This window comes from Caretta caretta, chromosome 3, assembly GCF_965140235.1.
Source record: "Caretta caretta isolate rCarCar2 chromosome 3, rCarCar1.hap1, whole genome shotgun sequence".
NCBI classification, from domain to species: domain Eukaryota; kingdom Metazoa; phylum Chordata; order Testudines; family Cheloniidae; genus Caretta; species Caretta caretta.
The window spans coordinates 117,993,748-118,009,416 of NC_134208.1; the positions used below are offsets into that span (position 1 = coordinate 117,993,748).

At 41.6% G+C, this 15,669-nt stretch overlaps 1 protein-coding gene across 5 annotated transcripts in view; it reads left to right on the forward strand.

Annotated features, from left to right (window-relative positions):
• The window catches only part of OPRM1 (opioid receptor mu 1), a 43,267-nt gene extending 28,120 nt beyond the window's left edge, over positions 1-15,147 (forward strand). For 3 of the 5 annotated variants that reach the window (XM_048844189.2, XM_048844188.2, XM_075126827.1), the window contains exons 3-4: positions 923-1,443; positions 5,856-7,363. In XM_048844189.2, the coding sequence (XP_048700146.1) occupies positions 923-1,443; positions 5,856-5,894 (560 nt within the window). In that variant the 3' untranslated portion in view covers positions 5,895-7,363. Of the gene's footprint in view, positions 1-922; positions 1,444-5,855; positions 7,364-13,922 lie in introns of those variants that run through there. The other 2 variants (XR_007355767.2, XM_048844190.2) reach the window with 2 other exon arrangements.
• The last annotated feature ends 522 nt before the right edge of the window (positions 15,148-15,669 follow it).

A 15,669-nucleotide genomic window follows, 5' to 3' on the forward strand; every position in this document is an offset into this window, starting at 1 on the left:
AAGCCAGGTTGCTGGCTGGTGAGATTGCTTTGTCTTCTTCTCCTCCCTGGAGAAAGGGCTGAGGATTGAAGGACACTCTAGGTAAAAGTGCTGCACAGGAATTTTGATGATGGCTTGGTGGAGGAAACAAATGAAAACAGAGGTGCTGACAATAAAGAGGTGGTCCAAGACTGTTTTCAAGGGACCCCAGGGAGGGAGAGATGCCTGCCCTGTTACAATGGTCCAATTGATTTCAGTGTGTGTAAGCATGTGTCTATGTGTTTTGCTGGATCAGGATAGCATGCAGGTCAGCACCTTGCAGGACTGAGCCCCAAATCTCTCCAATGCCGTCTTGTCTCATTTTGCATAAAATTCAAACTTCTCCTGACTTTTGAGATCCCCTGCTTGCAACTCATCTCCTATCACTCCCTCTGCTTCACCCACTCATCTTGTTGCTCCCCTCCTCCCATTCTTGCTTTTGTGTCTTTTTCATGCTGCTTTCTACAGCTGGAAAACCATCCTCCTTCCTCATTGTTCTTTTAACCTCCAAATCCTCAAAACAAAACACTGTTTAAACTGCCCTGTTTCAAAAGATTTCATGCTGAAACTGAAAATTGGCCCAAGTTTGTTTGTAAACCATAAGTGAACCTTTTGACAAAAAAAACAAAGCAAGAATCTTTTGGTTTTGGCTTTCAAACAAAAACGTCACAACTCTCTAGCAATAACACTGCATTCTTCAGGAGATGTACAGACCTGTGGTAAAGTACCTGCATGGCTGCAAACAAACATGCATCAGCCATTCAAACTGTTTTGTTTCAGTTACTCATTTTATAAAATTGCATTGTACAATATTGTGGGGCGCGGGGAGGGGAGGAAAAGACTAAAGCAAAGCAAGTTAAACACTGAACTGTTCACTCTTCTCTATAATTTTGTTTTACTTTAGGTTCCATTGACTGCACTCTTACGTTCTCTCACCCAGCTTGGTACTGGGAGAACCTACTGAAAATCTGTGTATTCATCTTTGCCTTCATCATGCCAGTCCTGATCATTACCGTGTGCTATGGCTTGATGATTTTACGCCTGAAGAGTGTCCGCATGCTGTCTGGCTCCAAAGAGAAGGATAGAAACCTGAGGAGAATCACGAGAATGGTCCTTGTAGTGGTGGCGGTGTTCATTGTCTGCTGGACTCCCATCCACATTTATGTCATCATTAAAGCCTTGATCAATATTCCAGAAACTACGTTCCAAACAGTCTCCTGGCACTTCTGTATCGCGTTAGGATACACAAATAGCTGCCTTAATCCAGTCCTTTATGCATTTCTAGATGAAAACTTCAAAAGATGTTTCAGAGAATTCTGCATTCCCACTTCCTCCACTATCGAGCAACAAAACTCCACCCGCATCCGACAAAACACTCGTGATCATGCCTCCACTGCCAATACTGTGGATAGGACTAACCATCAGGTATGACTAGCAGTGGAGATGTCATCTCTGGATTCAGGCCTCCCTCCTGGAGATGACATGTATTCCGAAGTTACAGTCTTTACTGATTTATAGGTATCAGGAGGTAGCTTGGTTTATCTTTACAGCTGGTGTACACGTACACACAACCCAATCCAGTGAGATGCTAAGTGCTCGCAATACCCAATGAAGTTTGGAAGTAGGGGGTTCTCAAAAGGACTTTGCATGATCAGGCCGTGTGTGTGTGTGTGTGTGGCTGCGCACACACACCCACACACACACACAGAAAGAAGCCGAATGGTCTTACTTACAGAATGGTTGCAACTGCTGAACATTCTGTGAATGACTGATGAAGGATCATAGACTTTTCTATTCACACCACTAGTGCATGGTGGTAAGCCAAATAGATATCCCTATCCTCCTCCCATTTTAAAGATGACTTTCAAAGGCAGAAAATATATTTGTGCAATCTTTTTGCTTCTTTATGGTCTATGAAGAAGTTCTGAAAGGTCCTGTTTTTCCTGGAAGTCTATGCAAGCCTGGGCCCAGTCGTCACACAGTTTTTGTACCAGTACAACTATGTTGGTTAGAAGTGTGATATTTTTAACCTATATAGTTATACAAGTGAAACCCCCAGTGTGGGCACAGTTCTGCCAGTATAAAGAAGCTTTGTAACCCCTTCCCATAGAAGAATAAGTTATTACAATGCAAGCCAAGTTTATGACAAAATAAGTGCGTCCACACTTGTTGTGGGGGGGAGGTCTGTGCCACTTCAGCTATACTGGTATAATTAAAGCAGTACAACATGTGTGTGAAGACTGGCCTTAAAGAACGAGTAGGTTTATGGCATCACAGGTACCAAGGAAATCAAACTGGATTTACTGAGAGGGGAAGAGATTTTTATTCAAGCTGTTTAAAACGCTGGGGTTTGTTTTGTCTTTTTTTTTATTGACACCTATTTAATTCAATTGTCAAACTGCTGGATAAGAAGCTCTTCTGTTCGTGATTCAACACCCATGCCCCTGTAATTAGGTCTGAGAGCTTCTATTCCACATCTGAGTCTTCCCCGGGAAACATCAAGCTAAACAGGGAAAGAAAAACGTAACATTCCTGTGATCAAAGAAATGAAGCAGAAAAATAAACCTTTATCAAGATCTTCTGAGTCTTCTTTACAATTCACATAAAAAAGAAAAAGGGCACAAAACCTGCTGGTGCTGAGTAGATTCACACCCCAACTTGCTGCAAACATTAAGTGTTTGTGTAGACTGACCCTTAATCAGCAAAAGCACTCTGTTTCCAGTATAAGCGGCATCTACAGTACACTAGGAGGGTTTGACAGAACTCTCACTATAGCTATACCAACAAGCCTTTCTAGTGTAGACAAAGCCTTAGAGGGGATTTCGTATGAGTACTAATTCCTCAGACTGCTCAGCACAATTCATATAATTTTCAGTGGAACAGACAAAGGACCCTAACAAAGTGCTGACTGAATGCTCTTAACTCCCACTAAAGTTAATGAGAACTGAAGGCACTGAGAACCCAAGCAAGATTAAGCCCAAAGTGCTTGAGACTTGAGCTGCTTGGGAATTTGACAAAGAATTGTGTGTCAGAAAGTGACAATTCATTGAATTGTTCCGAAAAGATGGCAGTATCTCACTTGCGTTCATTGAAGTAGGTGCTCAGATACTGTGGCAATGACAATCAATTAGCTAGAAATGAATCCATCAAAATGAATTGGACTTTTCAGAATTCAGCAGTCATCATCAACACAATTTGTTAACAGCTGATCTTTGTTAAGATAATCAGCAGCTGCCAAAAAGAATAATAAAAAGGTCTTTTTCAGTAACAATAGGATCATTAGCATTCTTGATGCAGGAAAAATATTCAAGCAGATTTTAACCTAGGAAACAGAATCCTGCAGATAGTGTTCACCTGACTGGGGTAAGAAGTGATTTTAAAATCTTTGGACCAGATTCTTAGCTGATATTAACCCGAATAGTCCCATCAAATTCAACAAAAAGCTATTATGCCATTTACACCAGCTGAGTGTCTGACCTTTCCTTTATACTCCATACCTATGCTGGGTCATTCATAGAAGAGTCCAAAGTACTTTAACATTAAGCAGTTTTATTTGGGGAAAGGGACTTCCTCAGGATCCCTCCATTCCTTCTTTGCTTTTTATTCCTTCCTCACTTATACATCACTGTAAGTGCATTTATACATTTATATACAGCCCCACAGTCAAAAAAAAAAATCAAAGTGTGCCAAGCTTCCCTTAACCAAGAAGGTTTAGACAAGTACTCACTTCAGAACCCATCAGCTCCATCCCTTGAGTTAGCCAGGGAGAACCACCGAAGAGTGACACAAGTTGCTTCATCTCCCAGGAGCGGAGCATGCCACCCTTACATTATGCCCAGTGTTTGCAAGGTAGAGTAGCCCCTATCTTTTTTTTCCCCTGTTAAATTATTTTGCACCATCTCAGAAGTATGCTGTGGATCAAATTCTGCTTTGTATATCTTAAGGGAGAACTGCACCTTATATTATTAAAAATGGGCATAGCCACACTATAAATAATAGCATACTTCAATTACTATAAAGCATTGTGTGTGTGTGTGGGGGGGGGGGAGGGTTCCAATGGAATACTCCTAAATAACCTTGTTGGCAGAAAAGTGTCATTTTTGTGAATGTTTATTGCTAAATTCAGCAGCTCTTTAGAACTGGGCCCTATTCTGAAGCTCTATAACTGTTGTACATGGAGTGGCTCTAGAAATGAGCCCATTGCTTTTTCTCTAATGTATGTGATTCTCAAATCTGTTTGGCTTACTACTCATGAAGAAAATCAAGAATAAATGACACTCGGTGGACTGGAACTAACTGATTTTCTTATAAAAATGCATGCAATTGCTGAAGCTGGTTTTTAAAAGTGTGAAATGAACTAAATGATCAGGAAACACACATGTTCATTAGTATATGAAAAATGGAAAGCTTTAACTGATCGATAAAAGTTAGAGATGGGCCTAAGCCACAACATTCATTTTTGGATGCAGATTTCCCCAAAGCATGGGAATATTCAGATTTGAGGATTATAATCCATTTCTAACTAAGTAGCTGCTAGTGGAATTTCCACCACAGAGTTGCAGACAGAGCTGAAATAAAGCTTGTGAAATTTTGACACTGCTAAACCTAAATTTGAGCTCGGGTTTGACCTCAGGTCATATCTTATTTTAAACCAGGAGTTAAAGAAAACATCTCCTTGCTGAAAGAAAAGTAAGAGGCTCCTCTCCTGTGTTTCGCTGGGTGAGCAGGGCTGCCCTGAAGCACCTCTTCCTCTGTGACTGGTGCAGGGAGAGCTTCTCCTTTCCTGTTTCAACCAAACCAGTGGTCTAAGTCTAATCAGGAGCTCTACTTTTTGAGCAACAAACACTTCATTTGGAAGGTGTTTCACCTTGATTTCAACTTGCTACAACACTGAAAAATATATGTCAGAGCATAGAAATGATAAATGGCTTTCAAGGAGAGAAAAACTGGCAGGTTTTGCTGTTGAAATTGTTGGTAGTGCCCTTCTGCACAGGTGCAGCACTGATCACAAAGAAAACTATAGCTATCTACCATATGATATGCTATTGGGGGCTTCGTGGGCGGGGGATTTAATTCCCGTCTCAGACTGAACTTTTGGACTATTACAGATGAACTATAGAAAAGTTAAAACTCTTAATTTAGCAGAGTGACAATTGATTGTATTTGGCACAATAGGAAGCAAAAGCTTAGAAGAAGATGCTCATGTATCACAGAGAACACTAACTTTTCAGCAATGACTGCAAAAAGTGCATTGAAGGGACCAAAGTTGTTCTCTACTAATGAAATTCACATAGGATTCTCCGTACAGAAAGAAAACTGCCACCATTATGTACTTGGCACGTAACGTATTCTAGTTTAAACATGGTAACATAGGGTATGTCATGGAGAAGACATTTCTCTATTTTAATTCCTCTGTTGTAAACATATTGGGCCGGATCCTCAGCTGGTGTAAATCAACATAACTCAGTGGAATTCAATGGCACTATGTCGATTCACACCAGCTGAGGGTCTAGCCCACTCAAATATGTGAGTAAACAATTAAATGAACACAATTGTTGCCACCTTACGTTACTGAGAACCAGCAAGAGGTTTTAAGTGGAAGAACTACTCTTATTTTGAAATCAGAGTCAGAACACTAGCTCAAACCACAATTTTTGTGGTAGTTTCCTCTGCCTTCCTGATGTAAACCGAAAGGAAATTCTTGCCTTCAGCTTTGCACAGTGAGAGAGTAGCAGCAAATGCCGGGTAAATTCACCCAAACAAAAATATTTGCAAGCAACACATGGGAGGGGAAATCAATGACCTACTCATGGTATTTACAATTTCTTTCCTTTCAGTTGGAACTTCTGGAAGCTGAAGCCACACCGCTGCCATGAGAGGGTGTCCTGCCGCATAGCCTTCAAAGCAATCACAACACCAGTGCCAAGGTGTGTTTGTGGGGAATGTGTAGGAGACACTTCTTCCCTCCTGGAGGAAAGTGCTTGCTTTTAAAATCCATAAAAGTAATTTGCCACGAAGCAAATCTGCACAGCTCGTTACAGAAGCATGAAACCTAATAGCAGGCAGAGTCAGATGAAACGGGGGCTTAGCATGCTCCAGTGTACAAAATATACATATTCATCCAGAATATATACATTTATCTAAAAGGGGAATACTGGACATTAGTGGGGTCAGATGGCCTGCGTTTTGCTCTGAATGGTTACAGTAGCATTAGGTTGGAAGCAAAAACTCAAGGGATGGACAAATATAGGCTGCTTAATGGAGGTGATTTTCTAATAAATGGAAGCAGAATTGCATACAACACAGCAAGGGATATTTTGGAACAGTTTCAGCTAGAAATGTGCTTTCTAATGGTGTTTTCTTGCATCGGTTACAACACGGTTTTTATATGAACAATCATCACTTAATCAGCTACAATAACAAAGGAGATCAAAGCTACCTGTGTCACACAGAGAACTTTCTCAAAAAGTATGACCCTTTCAGCATTTTAATGGAAAATTACTCACTTTTTTCAATGCTCACTTCAAAAACCCAAACCTTAACCTCCTTTTCCACTTTTAACATACAAAAATATTTTACCAATAAAAAGAATGCATTGTCATTTGTTCAGGAAGAAGCAAGTGGGAATAACAGTTGGAAAGGTTTGATGTTCCTCTGAGTTGTTGTTGCTGGTAAAATGGATCAATAAAGGGACTGCAGCTTTTTCTGTAAATTCCATTGTGAATATATGTATATTGTTAATCTTTTCAGAGCTAGCACAGTGTGTTTATAAATTCTCTTTGAGCTAGTTTCTCCAGTTTCACCTGTCCAATCAGTAACATCTCAGACACATCCAAGTACTCATTTTTTGTATAGCACTCTGGGATCCTTCAGGATGAAAGGACCTATATAAAATGTGAATCACTATTGTTAAATCTGTGACGAGCTTAAGCAAATACAGAACTCACTTTAGGTCTTTTTTAAAAAGAAAAACAGTAAAGTTACATTTTGCAAGTAAATTAATTTTTTAAAACCAAGCCCATAACATTTATGTTTTTCTAATCAATGTAATAAAATTGTAGTCTCTATTTCCATTTTCTGTTGGCTGCTAAAGCACTTTAAAATGTACAAAAGAAACACTGTGCAGAAGCAATTGCTGTGTAACCTGCTCTCTGGTATAAAAGACAACTATCCGTGTAGATAAATTTGTGGTAATATGGTATTTTGTAGCCACTATTTGGTATTTGCTGTATATAATTAAATGGTCAAGTTATTCATGAGGCAAAACGTACTTACATGAATTTACGTGCATTGTAAAATAAAACCTACTCTCCCTCTTGTAATTAAAGTGCATATAAAATTCTAATATTATAGTGTGAACATGTTTGTTTCTGTCATGAATAGTGTAATACAGATGGAGAGCCAAACTCCAATCTGGTATAAATCAGGGTAGCACTACTGAAGTCAATGAAGCTACATCAATTCCTTCTAGCTGAGTATCTGACCGTGTGCATCAGTAGAATACATAAAATGGAACCCATTTGTTTCTTTCTGTTGAAAGCTGCCTCATGTTGCCACAGAATTTAATCCAGGGAAGCCACCTCTTGCAGTTACACAAAACTATGAACCTCTCGCATGGGTCATCTTTACAACAACAGATTTCAAGGAGTAAGTCCTTGATCTGGTTGCAATGATGGGTGAGCCTTTAGAGAGGAATGTGATGCACACTTTGCTAGTATATTTTATTATTCCTTGGCTGACAGCAAGAAGTAGAATCATCTCACACATTATCTGTACCAGGAAGGAAAACTGAATAATCCTCAGTCTGCTTGGTTACTGACCAACACCAACAATGTCACCATTCTGCTATAGTCCATTTAATGGAGTTTAAGAAACTCCAAGTGAAATATAAAGATCACCAACTTCTTAAGCCCCTAGTGGTAAGCCAGAAGAGCAATATATTAATTAAAAACAGAAGTCATGGCTTCCTGCACTCAGTTTTCCACTCAAAGTGCTTAGTTATTTAAAACCCCAGTTTCTTTTAGACTGGGAATGGAATAATGTCCACTCTTCATGGTTAGTCAAATATTTTAAAAATGTGGCTTCCTACAGTTCAATAATTAAGTACTTTTATCATTATTCAGTGTGAATACCTATTAGCAGACATTGTAGTGAAGCATGAGAAGCATTAGAAAAGTGCATTTCCTTCATTTCTGGCAATGATTTAAAATGTCACAAATTACTATGTGACTTTTTGTTGCAATGCATTAATAAAAAATAATTGTGCTTTTCATTCATGCACCATGTACTGTATTCCAAATGGCATCCATTCAACAAAAACATCTAAAGGCTTGTCTCAGTGTCCAAGCTTTAATAAAATGGAACCATTTTATTACCTCATTAGGGGACAAACACAGTGTAACCAAGTTCCTTGATATTTGTTTGTGGACAGGCCTTTTCGGATACAAATGTCACACTTCTGGCACCCTAGTATCCTGCCACATGTCCTCAACACAGTTCAGTTGAGAATAGTAAAAATGAGTGCTTAAAGTTGGCTCCAAAATAAATATTTGGGAATGTAAACAAGTGACCACATTTTCAGAAGTGCTCCAGTAGAGTCACCTTGAAGGATCATGTTCTTAACTATCCAGCTGCTTTCGAAGAAAATCAATGTTCTTTGTGCAACAATGGAAATTTCTTATGTTTTATTATAAAAACAAAACATAGGGGCTAAACTCTGCCTGGACTTGCACCGCATGAAACCATGCTGAAATTACGAGTGTTACACAGACTACTGTGTTAAAACAGAATATGATCCCTGTCAGTCAAGCAATATACAAGTTAGGAAAATTATTTTTACACATGTAAAGTATAACAAATTCCAAATAATGTAAGTAATACCCGATTATTTGCTAGTTACACAAGCTGACTCCATGCATTCTCCTCCCCCAACTTGGAAGAATTCTCAAAGACTTTTGGTCATATATAGTATCCAGCTACTATAAATTACTGCAGTACTGTACTTCTGTCTGTTCAGAGGATTCTTAATAAACAACCCATGTGGTTGGAATTGCAGATGTAAGTGTGAACTTTGCATCCAAACATGCAGGGATCAACATCTGACCAGGGGTCAAATTCTGTGTTTATATTTAGAGTCAGTTTAGGGCCAGAAGGGACCACTAGATTATCTAGTCTGATCTCCTAAACGTGACAGGCCACCACCACCCACACTAAACACAACCACCAAAAATCGGATCAAAGTATTACAGCTCCCAGAAGACTAGACTATTATGTCTACCCCTGGCAGAGAACAGAAGGGCCTGAGGAGCACCATTGCCTCTGGCCCCCCAGAAAAGACAGGGAAATGATTAAGTGAGATATACGCTGACAATCCTGGCAAATGACCCGCATCTGCACATTGCAGAGGAAGCCCAAAAAACCCCAAAGTCACTGCCAATCTGACCTGGGGGAAAGTTCCTTCTTGTCCCCACATATGGTGATCAGTTAGACCCAGAGCATGTGAACAGAAAACCACTAGCCAAGCACCTGAGAGAAAGAATGGTTGGTGCTGCCGCATTTATGATAGACAGGTGTAAATTTGTTTTTACTTCATATTCCATTCATTCTGTTAACTTATTTATATAACTCTGAAAACTTGAAATCTTTGTTCATTTTCTCATAATGCTTTCTCCAACCCTTTCTTTGCCTTTTTAATAATTCTTCGTGCTGCTGCTTTACATCTTGTATAGTTCAGTAAGTCCTTGCTATTCATTGTACTCGTTGCTTGCTTGTATGCCTTATTTCTTTCTTTAATTGCTGCTTTACAATCTTCGTTCCACCAGGGAACTGGATTTTGGAGTTTGTGGCAATTTGATGTCTTACCTGTGGTGAGGTTGGCTGCTGCTACAACTCCCTTTATATTATCATTGAAATTCCTCTAGATTTTTACTTATAGAATTGGTACTTAGATTCTCAGCACACTTACTCTTTAAGAGTCCCCAGTTTTCATTTCTAAGGCTCCAGGTAGGAACTCCTGCAGTGGCCTTCCCATTCCATCATCTTTACAGATTTCCCAGCTACATTTAATTATTATGTTGCTTGTTGCAATTCCCAGCTCTAAACATGAAAATGTTCCAGCCACTGAATTAAACCTAGAAGGTGCTCCAGTATTGAGCTATACCAGATTGGGTATGTCAATGAACTGTTCCAGGCATTTGCCATTATAATAAGTTTTTCTGCTTCCCCATAATTCATTATGGCTATTAAGGTCTCCACAAATAATATATGGGCCTATGACACCTTTAACTATCTCTTCCAGTTCTAGATTGCCTAGTTTGTTTACATGGATTGTAAACATTCTAGATAGGTATTAAGGTACTGTTATCTGCAGAGGACCCTCAACAGTATTGAACTCAAGATTTATATTCTGTATATCCATGTGAATGTAGCTAAGACCTTCCTTTATAAATATACAGATCCCCTCCTCCTCCTGTTATTTCTGTCACATCTGAGGACATCATAGCTGCCAGTCTAAACAAATATAACTTTTCTCACCGTCTAGGTTTCTTGTACTCATATCACATCAGGTTTGCTTTCCCATTTTACAAAACGGTTTTCTTTTATTCCTGTCCATGCATTATTAAAGTATGTGCATTCTAGGAAAAAAAAAACCACCATTAGAATCACATTGCTTAAACTACATTTTTACCTTCATTTAAATTTGCATGCATGCAGCCTATCAAGAGATTGGCTATATCCAAATACTTTCCTGTGGCTTTTGTTATAATTTTTATTCTTTCAGTCTTCTTCCCTGTCTGTAGAGTACAATTACTCACTTCTTTCATAAATGCTATAAATTTATCTTTACCTACAAGCCATATATTTTCATCTATCCCCCTTATGTTATCTTTCCTGCCCTGAACTGCATATTATTTTACCAGTAGCTCTTTTCCCTCACTGGCATTTTCCTCTTTCTCCATATTATGCTGTGAATTTTTTTTGGTAGCTTCTGCATAGGCTGTTTTATGGATAGTTTTATGTATCTCCCTGGCTCATTCCGCTGCCACGCACACTTTGTATGATGCACTGGGCTTATCCCCACCACTGCTGCATTTTAGTTGTTCCTTCTACACAGTTCTCATACAAGTGTTCTCCTCCACACCTTACAGAGAGCCACCACATGCCTAAATCTTCGACATTTATAACATCTCAAAGGAGCCAGGCTGTGTGGCTTAACCCAGAAGAACAGATACCCTATATTAACCCTATCAGGCAGCACTGCACCTTTGAATGTTATTCAGACAGTTGTAGACGTTGTGTGTTCTCCCCTCTCTTGCTAATCAGTCACTTAACAAACAGCACTTGGTCCTGACTTGTGCCCTTTTAATTTCATCCTCAATCATGCCTAGTGGATCCCTCTATGTTACCACTCTTGCTTCTGTCATAAATTTAAGTGGCTGGCAAATTACTCTTTTTTTTTCCTAAAATTGTAGTTTTAAGAATTTTCTCAGCCTATTTCTTATGTGTACATTCCACTAATAAGTCTCTATGCCGCATTCTTTTAGCGCTTAATAGATCTGCAATACTTCATGTGACCCATTCTGCTGTTTTCAAGGGATTAACATCTTCTATTCTTATATCTTCCACTAATAATTTGTTGATTAGAATGTTGATCCTATTCCTTACTCTTTTTTTTTCCCATTCCCTGCCTGCTTCCGGTTTTTCAGATACTGATATTTCTATTTCCTCCCCCACTTCTTCCTACTCTGAAGCCATTTCTCATCCCTTGCTTCTCCCTCATTTGCCAGCATAACTTTCAGCCTTTCTCTTTCAGCCTGTATTTCCAGCTCTGTTCAGCCCGTCCAAGCTCTCAGCTTACCCTAGCCAACTAGCCACAGTACCATAGCCCAACTAGGGTTGCCAGGCATCCAGTTTTCGACCGGAACACCCAGTCCAAAAAGAACCCTGACAGCTCCGGTCGGTACTGCCAACCAGACCATTAAAAGTCCGGTCAGCGATGCAGCGGGGGCCCAGGACTAAGGCAGGCTCCCTACCTGCCCTAGATCTGCATGGCTCCCGGAAGTGGCCGCCAGAGAGGCTCCATGCGCTACCCCGCTCCGAGTGCTGGCTCCGCAGCTCCCATTGTCTGGGAACCAGGACCAATGGGAGCTGTGGGGGGGGGGCACCTGTGGGCATGAGCCTCCCTCGCTGCCCACATGCCTACGGGCTGCAGCAACCTGGAGGCCGCTTCCTGGGAGTTGTGGTAAGTGCTGCCAGAACCCCGCATCCCAAAACCCCTCTCGCACCCCTACCCTCTAGCCCAGCCCAGAGTCCTCTCTAGGGTTGCCAGGTGTCCTGTTTTTGACTGGCACACCTGGTCATAAAGGGACCCTGGTGGCTCCGGTCAGCACTGATGACCGGCATGTTAAAAAGTCCAGTCGGCAGAGCAGTGAGGCTAAGGCAGGCTCCCTACCTGCCGTGGGTCCCGGAAGCAGCGGCATGTCCCCCCTCTGGCGCCTATGTGTTGGGGCAGCCAGGGGGCTCTGCACGCTTCCCCCAAGTGCCGGCTCTGCAGCTCCCATTGGCCAGGAATTGCAGCCAATGGGAGCTGGGGGGGGGTGTGGCACACTGCAGAGCGGCCTGCCCGTGACTCTGCTTAGGAGCTGGAGCGGGGACATGCTGCTGCTTCTGGAAGCTGCTTGATGTAAGCACTGCCTGGAGCCTGCACCCCTGACCCACTCCCACACCCCAACCCCCTGTCCCAGGCCTGATCTCCCTCCCACCCTCCAAACACCTCGATCCCAGCCCAGAGCACCCTCCTGCACCCCAAACCCCTCATCCCCAGAGCCCACACCCCCAGCTGTTGCCCTCACCCCCTCATGCCCCAACCCCCTGCCCCAGCCCAGACTGCCCTCCCACACCCTGAACTCCTAATTTCTGGCCCCAACCCCCTGAGCCAGTCCAGTGAAAATAAGCGAGTGAGTAAAGTTGGGGAGTGCGAGCGACATAGGGAGGGGGGATGGAGTGAGCAGGGCCTCCGAGAAGGGGTGGGGCAGGGCCTTGGAGGAGGGGCAGGGCAGGGCAAGGGTGTTCGGCTTTGTGCAAGTAGAAAGCTGGCAACCCTAGTTCCCTCCCGCACCCAAACTCCCTCCTGAAGCCCGTACCGCTCCCCCCCACCCCCAGCCTGGAGCCTTCACTCACACCCAAAACCCTTCATCCCCAGCCCCACCCCAGAGCCTTCACCCCCATCCAGAGCCCTTACCCTCCTCAACCTCCTGCCCCAGCCAGGTGAAAGTGAGTGAGGGTGGGGGAAAGCGAGCAACAGAGGAGAGGGATGGAGTGAGTGGGGATGGGGCCTCAGAGAAGGGGTGGGTCAGAACAGGGATGTTTAGTTTTGTGCTGTTAGAAAGTTGGCAACCCTCAGGCCAGTTCAGCTGTCTCTTACCTCTTTTTATAAGCTTGTCCCAGCTCCTCCCACAGCTGGGCTTTATCAGCCATTAGCCATCACATCCAAGTGTAGCCTATAACATTAATTGGCCTATTTTACCTCTTCAATCTTGTAGGAGGGAGTGTACACCCCAACATACAGAGTAAGTCCACTGTCCCAACTTCAACCCTCATATGAGTATTTTGGAAATTTTTGGCGGGAGGCAAAAGCATTTCTCTGTTTGTTTTGTTTTGTTTAATGTTAGCTGTTAGAAGCAGCTCCGGGTTTTGAATAGTTAGAATAAACCCCAGGGATCTGGAGTAGTGAGCAAAGGTGAATGAACTAAATTTGTTGCAATTTACCACTTGAATTTTATCTGCCTCTTAATTCTAGCATTTCCTAACCTTTGTGTGCCTGTTTTTACAACTTTAATGTTATTTTAATGTAGTATCTTGTTTAGATATAATTCTATATTCCTCCTCTTTGCTCTTTATTTTAGAACATCTGTATGAAGATGTGTATTGAAGTGTTCATCTGCTGCTGTTTATTCCTGATCGGTTCAGAGTCCTCTCTCACATCACAATTGGTTGTCAGTCAGAATCACTGTACAACTCAGAATTATAAAGGAATTATCACAGTACTTATTAGGTTCCTATGGACATAAATATGACACCACAAACAGAAGAGTTTGACTTCAGGTAAGGGAGAAGTTTAGATGAAGATCAGCAGAGCACAAGGATTTTTTAGAAATAACCCTCCTGCTTTTGTCAGTGTCCTCGGGAAAGAAGTAAAAGAAGCATAGAAAAGTACAGACAATGTGAAATAAAATAAAAGGGAAGACTCACTTTTCCAGATGATGATTTTCAATGAAATATCAGCAACCTTTGAAGGGATCACTTCATAGTCTAAGCAAAATCCATGTGCTATCCATATGACTTGGAATATATTTTTCAGACTTCATCCATGCATTTTGCCTTTGTTGCTGTGTTAATCTAGGAATACACTCAATCTGGGAAAGTAAAGGCCACATATTGTTTGGTGAAGATAAAGGAAACTCACCCATACTGCTGAAAACACAGCACCCTTTGATTGCCGTTTTGTGTTTTATAGCATACTATGAAGAGACGTCCAAGCCTAACATCCTTTTACCTTCTGTTTGGTATTTTGTCTGGATGGCAAAACTGACCACAGCTAGAATCAGTCCCATCTAATCACACATCAGGCTTTTCCTGAAGTCAGTTCAGAAATTTTTTTAAGACAGTCACAATTTGTCCCCTCTCTGCAGCAAGTATGTCGGCCTTTTTTATTTATTTATTTATTTATTTTAAGAGTATTCTGTTAAAGTCAGTCCCCTCACTCAGCCACTGCTAGTGAGACAATTGACATCTTGGTTGATATCGGGAACGAATGAGGGAACCTCAAAAGCTAAAAGCATGAACTCCTACAGCTTGGGCTAGGTCTGGAGATTAGGCCCTGTATTTGGGAACTATAAGAGACATCCTCTGAGTGGATGCAGCTAACATACTGAACAGTTGCTTACATTAACGTACTGCTGAGGGTCATTAGACAGCCTTCACAGTTTAGGATTAAATTAATTAATTTTTGTGAAATTGATCTTTTCCCCTCTTTTAAAAGAAAAACTATTGCCTATTACTATTATTATTATAAGCCTGGTTACCTAAGATTTGAGGGACTACACTTAAATAAAATGTCTCCTTCTTCTTTAATTGAAAAACTGGAGGTAAATTTTTCTCTCACACTCTCTCTGTGTTCCTTATTTTAACTTATGGTGTGACACTTTTCATCTACTTGGACTAAATATGCATTATTTTTCCCCCTTCTGGTCGAGAGATGAAAGAGTCACACTTTAGGAAAAACTGACAATGATAGTGTGTTTGATAGTTTCAGGCTTTATACTTTTTAGAATGAAAAAGAAGTCTGTGAGAGTGAAACACTTGTTGGACCCCAATATATAGGCTACTAAACACTGTTGTGACAGGTTTCCCTCAGGGTGCCATTTGGAACTGGGGTACCACTGAGCCTGCCTGACCCACCAGCCTGGGTTCCCTTTACACTGTACTGCTATGCAGCCTGTCAAGCCCTCCATCAGGCTTCCGACTGCACTTAACCAGCACACATATAGGTAGGGACACACCCAGCTGCAGCTATACGCACATGCTGAGATCAGCTCTACATTGGAAGGCTCAGCTAAGGCACTGCCCAGTGACGAAGGCATGCACCCCCGT